This window comes from Amblyomma maculatum, chromosome 9 (genome assembly GCF_055883805.1).
Source record: "Amblyomma maculatum isolate TAMU_Amacu chromosome 9, ASM5588380v1, whole genome shotgun sequence".
NCBI lineage: Eukaryota > Metazoa > Arthropoda > Arachnida > Ixodida > Ixodidae > Amblyomma > Amblyomma maculatum.
Window position 1 is genome coordinate 50100633 of NC_139352.1, and position 8695 is coordinate 50109327.

Here is an 8695-nt window from a genome sequence, read left to right on the forward strand (position 1 = left end):
AAAAAAAGCAAGCAAATGCTCTTCTTCAACAGATGTACTCTGCAACAGACCAGGCAGCCTAAACAGGTATGATTATATTTCTGATCTCCCTCTCTACTAGAGCAACCATGGGAAACCACATGGGGACATGACACGTAAAAGCCAGCAACGCAAACAGGAGTGACAAAAAAAGAAGGGGAGGGGGAGGGGACGACCGATTGCAGCAACGCGAGTGAAAAAGCATTTCATGGCCTCCATCCACATACCTCGATGTGCATTCAATAAAAGCTCCTACAGACAGTAACCTTATCTCTTCCACGTGATAAGATATTAAGCACATGACAGCCCAACTGCAAAGTCTTGTGCGTGCTCTCAGAAATACTCGGACACAACTTGCACTCGTTGAATTCTCCTTCACAAAGCACTGGCATGACAAACGTTCACAGGAAACATAGCCTGTGCTCTGGAATGTTCGCACGCAGCTATTTTCTCAACACTGTCGCAACGAGGATTAATCTTGGCCCCTGGGAAGAGTGAATGTGTGTGCTCTCGAGCTTTGCGGAAGAAACGCTGCGTGCGACTCAATTCACCTCTTTTAAAGCAATTAAAACACGAGGACTAGTGCAGGATCCGCTGCAGGAGTTCACGGAACGTTGAAGCTGTGGAGGACTCCCTGATCTTCACCTCCGTTGGTGGTTAAAAGAGACAAAGATGGCTGTACTACACAGACCATGGTGTCATCACTGTAATTCAATTGCAGTTTGCAATGCTCAGTCCCAAACTAAACTTGGCTATCAAGTTACACTGGCACTAAAAATCTATATGTCAAGTATGTCTTGGTTATGATAAACATTAGTCCCTAGCCACAGCTCCTTTCCCCTTCATGGATCACTGCCTTGTCGTGGCGGAGGGGCTTGCGAAACTCGATGAAGTCGTGAGCTCTGCTGTGTAGGGCCACCCAAGATAGACAGGTCACGGCAGAGAGTTCTGACAAAATGTGATTCACTGGAGAAGGTAATGGCAACCCACTCCAGTATTTCCTGCCAAGAAAACCCTATGGCCAGTCACAATACCATTATCGATATGGCGCCGGAAGATGAGCCCCCCAGGTTGGAAGGCGTCCCACATGTTACTGGGGATGAACAAAGGGCGATTCCTAGTAGCTCCAGGACGAATGAAGCGGCTGGGCTAAAGCCAAAAGGACGCTCAGTTGTGGATGTGTCGGGAAGCGACCGGAAAGTCCGATGTTGCAAGGAGATATGTCACATAGCAACATGGAATGTAAGATCTATGACGCAAGGTAAACTGGATATCGTCAAGCGAGAAATGGACAGATTGAACATTGATATCTTGGGTATCAGCGAGCTCAAGTGGACCGGAATGGGAGAATTTAACTCCGGCGACCATTATGTCTTTTATTGTGGGCACGAATCCAAGAGAAGGAATGGGGTCGCTCTCATAGTAAACAGAAGAATGGGCAAAGCAGTGCTAGGGTACAACCCCAAAAACGACCGAATGATTTCACTTCGGATCCAAGGTCACCCTTTCAACATAACAGTTATCCAAGTCTATGCACCGACCACTGCTGCTGAAGAAGCTGACGTTGAGAGATTTTATGCGGACCTACAATGCCTTTTAGACCGCGCCCCATCATCAGACGTCGTTTTTCTCATAGGAGACTGGAATGCTAAGGTCGGGAGTGAAGAAATATCCGGAATTACAGGCAAGTTCGGTCTTGGTGAGCCAAATGAAGCTGGGCAGAGGCTAGTAGAGTTCTGTCAAGAAAACAACCTGACCATAGCGAATACTCATTTTCAACAGCACAAGAGGCGCCTGTACACATGGATTTCACCGGACGGTCTGTACAGGAATCAGATCGATTATATTATTTGCCGGCAGAGATGGAGAAGCGCTATACAAGCAGTAAAAACAAGGCCTGGGGCCGATTGTGGCACCGATCATCAGCTTCTTGTTGCCAAAATTAAGCTTCGACTGAGGAAAACGCAGAAAACTAGAAGGCCTTTCAGGTATGATCTGGATCAGATTCCATTAGAATATGCTGTGGAAGTGAGGAATCGATTTCAAGAATTAGATCTAGAAGACAAAGAGCCCGAAGAGATGTGGACTGATGTTCGTGATATAATACAAGAAGTTGCTACTAAGGTAGTTCCAAAGCAAAAGAAATGCAAAAAAGCAAACTGGTTATCTGAAGAGGCTTTGCAAATAGCTGAGGAAAGGAGGATGGCAAAAGGTATGGGGGAAAGAGAAAGATACAAGGTTCTCAATGCGGATTTTCAGAAAATAGCAAGGAGAGATAAGAATGCCTTCCTGAACATACAGTGTCAAGCAGTTGAGGACAACAGCCAATTAAGAAACACAAGAGCTCTGTATAAGACAATCAAAGATATCAAAGGAAGCTTCTGTGCTAAGCTGGGCGTGATAAAGGACAAACGAGGCAAGGACCTCACTGAAGCCTCAGAGATAAAGAAGAGGTGGCAGGAATACACAGAAGAACTGTACAAGAAGGACCCGGATGTGCAATCCCAACATAGGACGGTTGTGATTACTGATCTCGAGCCGGGCATCCTGAAGAGTGAAGTTGAATGGGCCTTAGCCAGCCTTGCTAAGAACAAAGCAAGCGGAATTGATGGTATTCCAGCTGAGTTGCTTCAAAACCTCAACCACGACGCTGTTAACACACTGCATACATTATGTCAAAAGATTTGGACAACCCTGCAGTGGCCACAGGATTGGAGGAGGTCAGTTTACATCCCCATTCCAAAGAAAGGCAGTGCCAAAGATTGTTCCAACTACCGCACGATCGCGCTTATTTCGCATGCTAGCAAGGTGATGTTAAAAATCCTGCAAGGTAGGCTGCAGCAGTATGTGGATCGGGAGCTTCCGGACGTGCAAGCTGGGTTTCGCAAGGGCAGAGGAACTAGAGACCAAATTGCCAACCTTCGCTGGATCATGGAAAAAGCAAGAGAGTTCCAGAAACCCATTTACTTCTGCTTTATTGATTATGCGAAAGCGTTTGACTGCGTAGATCACAGCAGATTGTGGCAAGCTCTCCGAGAGATGGGAGTTCCAATTCACCTCATCTGTCTCCTCAGGAACCTGTATGAAGGGCAAGAGGCCACAGTCAGAACTGGGCATGGTCTTACTGATTGGTTTCCGATTGAGAAAGGGGTGAGGCAAGGCTGCATACTATCGCCCTGCCTATTTAACCTATATGCAGAGTGCATCATGAGGAAGGCCGGTCTGGACGAGTCTTCAGCTGGAGTGAAGATTGCTGGAAAACGTATCAACAACCTTAGATATGCGGATGATACCACTTTAATGGCAGAAAGTGAAGTGGAACTCAAGAGACTTCTGATGCGCGTACAAGAAGAGAGTGAGAAGTTTGGGCTTAAACTGAACATTAAAAAGACGAAGATCATGGTGTCTTGCCCTATCAAGTCCTGGAGCATCAATGGACAAGAAGTGGAAGCTGTGACAGATTTTCTGTTCTTGGGCGCCAAGATTACCTCGGAAGGAGACTGCAGCCATGAAATTAGGAGACGCCTGCTTCTGGGAAAGAGAGCAATGGTTAGCCTTGACCGCCTAGTAAAGAGCAGAGACATTAGTCTGCCAACCAAGATCCGTATAACCCGTGCTATGGTCTTTCCAGTTGTGATGTATGGATGCGAGAGTTGGACTGTGAAAAAGGCTGACCGCCGAAGAATTGACGCGTTTGAATTGTGGTGCTGGCGAAGACTCTTAAGAGTTCCTTGGACTGCCAGAAGATCAAATCAGTCGATATTGTCGACCATAAACCCTGACTGCTCATTGGAGGGTCAAATTCTAAAGTTAAAGCTCAGCTACTTTGGTCATCTGATGAGAAGAGAGGAGTCGCTGGAGAAAGATTTGATGTTGGGAAAGGTTGAGGGTCGCCGGAGAAGGGGTAGGCAGCGAACGCGATGGTTAGATGGCATTCTCGAGGCATTGCAGATGAAGCTATGTGATGTTAAGAAGATAGTGAGAGACCGGAAAGCGTGGCGTGACATGGTCCATAGGGTCACGAAGAGTCGGACACGACTGAACGCCTGAACTGAACTGAACAGCTCCTTTACTGGCTGTTCACAAACTGGAATGTGTTGCTTCGTACCTTTCCTTCGTACAGGATGACCGGGACCGGGAACCTGGTGCGGCACCTCGCAATACGGGCTTTCTGGATCTGCTCCCGCAAGTCCTGGACGTCGGGCAGGGACCCCGGCCCACCACCAGCAGGTCTGCACAGCATTGGTAAGAAGGCACCACCACTTATGGTAATTACATTAAATAAGCATCTCATTTACTCCCAGGTAAACCAACAGCATACTATTACCAACATGCATCAATTAGCCTCACTAGTCCAGCATTATAAGTGTTGCCAAAATGCAGAACAGGAGCTCACAGCAAGTTCTTACAACCCTTTGAAAACCGAATGACCTTTACAGTTACAGCAGTAAAGAGGCGTAACACAAATACAAGTACTACTACAAAAAAACTGCCAATATCAAGGTGCGCACAGCACTGCAACAAAATGCAAACAATGAAGCATGTGCAGCACCATGTGCAGACGGAGCACATTAAAATCAGTCTTTTACATTCAGCATTTGATTCAACCACTGCCTTTCTGTTCTTGTGCAACTTTTAGCCAATATAGCCAATGAATAGTCTGAGATCCCAACGCTTGCTGGCTATCTCCCTTGACGTTTATCCAAAAAGTGAACACGGCTGAATTCCTATAGCAGAGATGCTCACAGGGACCAATGCCATTCAACCAAAAGTTTGACACATGTCAAGTATAAAGAGAAATGGTGACAAGCTCTCACTAAAGCAAGCTTTCCTTCCAGAACTGTATCTTGCTCGCTTGAAAAGGGTACACACACAACAACCGTCTAGCCAGCAGCAAGTTGACAGTGCCAGAATCCAGACCTATCTGGGCCAGTTACAACCAAGAGAAACCAATAACAGTCTAGGACATAAACAAGTTGACTCCGGTTTCCATAGTACGGGAAAACAGCTGGCTCAGGCAACAGGGCTAATGATCCCATCAAGCAGCAAAAAACGCAAAAGGTATATTTAAAAAAAAAAAAAAAAAAAAATGTTATAGGATTTACGGCTGTTAGCAGGTACTGTGCACCTATGTTGTGAGGAACTGGCTTGCCTGGGAGAGGAGTCGCTGTTCTGGCCACTAGAGTGATGCTCCAAGAGGAATATCCTGTTGGGGTATGTGCTGCTCATAGAACCCTGCTCATTTTCAATGACCTGTTTGGGGCAAAGAATAAACTGCGTCATCAAAAATAGTCACACAAACACATGCAGTCATTCACATGTACATGGGACATTGTAACGTCGACAACATTAAAAAGAAAGGTGACGCCCACTTGACAAAGCTCCTCAAAATGAGAGAGTGCTCGGTGAAATTTGCACTGCACGCAATAATTTCCTTTTTTTTTTCCCCCCAGACACCAAGTAAAACATGATAGCTTTTTATCTACAGCAACACCTTAGAAGCTTTAATTTGATACACTTTAAAGCAGCAGTTATTTGGCTCATTTAATTTTGCCAGTTTTTCAAAGGAATGATCTCTGGGCAAACTCACAGTTACAGCTGACTTCGCCTAATTTCAAATTTCATCGCCTGGAATTGGCTCTCTCTCTCTCTCTCTCTCTCTCTCTCACACACACACACACACACAAAAAAAAAAGCTCTATTTGAAAGTGTCCATCTTAAAAATGACAACGCCACTGATGTTACATCTATTTCAAAACATGATACTTGGGCCCAGATCACAGCACAGTTTTGTGTGCACTAGATGCAGTAAAAGGGAGCTTGTGCTTAAGATGCACACTGTCATTTGACTGCCTACCTTAGAAGCACGAGGAGATGGTTTTACAACAACAACTAGTTTTACAACAAAAACACTAACAAAAAGTCTAGCATCACTTAAAAATGAACATATAGAGACTATGTCCACATACTTTGACCACATAGTCCTTGGCGAAGAGCTGCTCGCACTTCTGTTGGATGTCAGCATTCCTGCGGGCCTTTGAGGGAGTAAAGAACAATGACTCCAGTCAGGACACGAACGATGCAGCTACATCTGACACGTCAAAGGCCCACCTCTTAACAAAGGCAGACTGAAAGGGATGTTCAATCACCCCGCTAGTGCAGGACCTATGTGAGATTGTATCTGAAGTGTTTGGGGGGACTGACATTGCTAAAACAAGGACTCCTTACCAAACCGTCACAGCACTTTCCACATACGAGTACTAAATGGGATACTAAAGAAACGCTATTTGAAATCAAAAAAACTTCATGCAACTTTTTCATATTAAACCTAGAAAGTAGTTGAAAAATATTAATCCATATAAAGTCAACAAAGTGTAAACAAATACGAAGTCATTGTTAAAGGTGCTCCAAATTAACGTGCCACTAAACAATGCATATATCACCATTTTGATTCTTAAATCTAGATATGAAATTGTGCAGTAAGTTCGCTATAATAAAACTTTTCATAAAGGAAGTAATGCTGACATGTTTCTAGTGTATGAATAGACAGAAACACACATGCACAACTGCAGACACAGGTAACCTGAGCATGCTATCCCCATGTCCCATAGCAGTCACACCTTCACTATCCAAGATAAAAAAAAAATGTACGTTAAAAATTGCAATGGCATCTGCAACCAGCCTGCTGACACCACATCAGCCAGTTTCATTTAGGCAAAGTGTGAAGAGAATGTTAGGAAGCAGTAGCATGCTCCATTTATTTCTGTCTACACCAATAAACACACACAGACCCAGTGATGTAAGTGTTAAGCTACCAAAAATGCCATGCTAGTGGTAAACAATGTTTCCTATTGCCAAGAACAATGTAAAGGTGCAGAGTAAGCCGGAAGGAAGCACACACTAACAAAGGGTTTCATCCTGCTCTACAGATATGAAGTAGTGATTTATTTTTATCTACCAGCCCGTCAGCAACTCCACATGAGAACTCCAGCAGGTTTCGAGATATATTTGTAGCTACCTTGTATCACAGTATATCAGCACTTTGTACTGCACCAGCATTAACGCTTGTGACATTCAAACGTCACCAGATAAAGATAGCTATTAATGCCTGCCTCAAAGCATCTGCTAACTTAATAGACCTAAACCACTGAGTCAAATTAATAAAGCACTCACTTTATTCTGTGCCCAGTCTGCTGTTACTTTTGCATCCCAAGGCAAATAATCATAGATCAGAACGCAGTAGCGAGCGCAGAGGCACATACCGCATGCTGACTAGTGAAATATGACCAAGGCTAGCATTTATTCAAATGCGCCAAAACAATAAGATTACAAAAAACTGTGTTTGTTCCTTGAGTTGAGGCAGATCAAGCGGGCTCTTAGCTGAATTCTAGCGTGTACGGAGATGAAAAAAGAACAGGTGAGTGAGAAAAAAACACACACACACACAAAAAAAGAAGAAAGCTAGCAGATGGAAGGAAGGAGGGGGAGTGACATCCAAATGCTCTATAAACCACTACGCTTTCGCACACTTAATGGGCCTTCTGGTTTAAATTAAAAGTGGCCGCCGCCGCTGCCACTTTGATAACCTACATACGACAATAGACTACGACAGCGTGCCGCGCGCTACTTCGGCGGCCAGGCAAAAACGATTAAAAACAAGAACGCACCAGGAAATGGGTGGACCAACGTGATGTGCACGCGACGAAGAGCGGTTAGTCTTTCAGGGACGAGTATTCACAGGGTGGAGGCTAAGTATGAACTCTGAGAAAATGCGCGATCACGCCAGCGAGCTTCCGCGACTCCAAGCTGTTTTCGCTGTGACACGTGCTGCAAGATGCACCCTGACATACCGACTACTGCTGGCATATACATGTGAAACAAGTTACATTGTAAATATGCTTTCACTTATCTTCTGCTTAACTTTAGCAAATTGCAAGCCTCTCCCCTCCTCCACTTTTTTTTTTTTTTTCGTTTTCTGGATACGTGTCATCGTGCGCATACCGTCAGCTGCCAAATGAGTTTGGCATGCCAACGTTTTGCAACTCACTGTGTGCTGACATCGACGTCTCAGAAGAGTTTCAAGAACTAAACTCTAGACGTGTTAAGCTCAAACTGCGGCACAATAATTCAGGTGTTTTTTCAACGCCTGGTGACTTATAAAGCCAGAAGAACTAAATTACTCGGCAAAGACGGTTCCAGGAGAGCAGTGCAAAAAAGCGATAAGCTCGGACGGCTTGGATCAAGACATCCGAAAATGCACTCGATCGCTGTCAAGTGTTTGCACACTGTTAACTGCAACGGCTTTCGCGGCGACTCTATATATTTGCGGTTCACTCACCACCGCGTGAGAGCTCTGGCCGCACTGCGGAGCGGCAATATTTTGATAACGTGTTGCGTTACTTCACCTGCTCGGCGTTGCTCGTCGTCGAGCTGAAGACGGTTTTCGTGCAAAACTCCAACAGACTCTGGAGGTCGGACGTCTTGACAGCATCCATTTGTAATGCCTGACGCGGAGAACCCATTGTCCCTACACTTGAAGCACTGGCGCGATTGGAAAACATGCGCTTACACTGGCACCGTCGATGCATACCACGCAGCCAGCAGACGCCATGTTGACAATTTGTGACAAGGGTCATGTGACGATCCAGACGCCGCCGCGGTGATGGCGCTGCCTACG

At 45.2% G+C, this 8695-nt stretch overlaps 1 protein-coding gene across 2 annotated transcripts in view; it reads right to left on the bottom strand.

The window, feature by feature from the left end:
• The window catches only part of LOC146179032 (phosphatidylinositol-3,5-bisphosphate 3-phosphatase MTMR14-like), a 33925-nt gene extending 25262 nt beyond the window's left edge, over positions 1-8663 (bottom strand). The window contains exons 1-4 of one of the 2 annotated variants that reach the window (XM_084578750.1): positions 8424-8663; positions 5988-6053; positions 5171-5271; positions 4127-4250 (exon numbers count right to left, since the gene is read on the bottom strand). In XM_084578750.1, the coding sequence (XP_084434876.1) occupies positions 4127-4250; positions 5171-5271; positions 5988-6053; positions 8424-8654 (522 nt within the window). In that variant the 5' untranslated portion in view covers positions 8655-8663. The remainder of the gene's footprint in view (positions 1-4126; positions 4251-5170; positions 5272-5987; positions 6054-8423) is intronic. The other variant, XM_084578749.1, reaches the window with a different exon arrangement.
• Between the last annotated feature and the right edge of the window lie 32 nt (positions 8664-8695).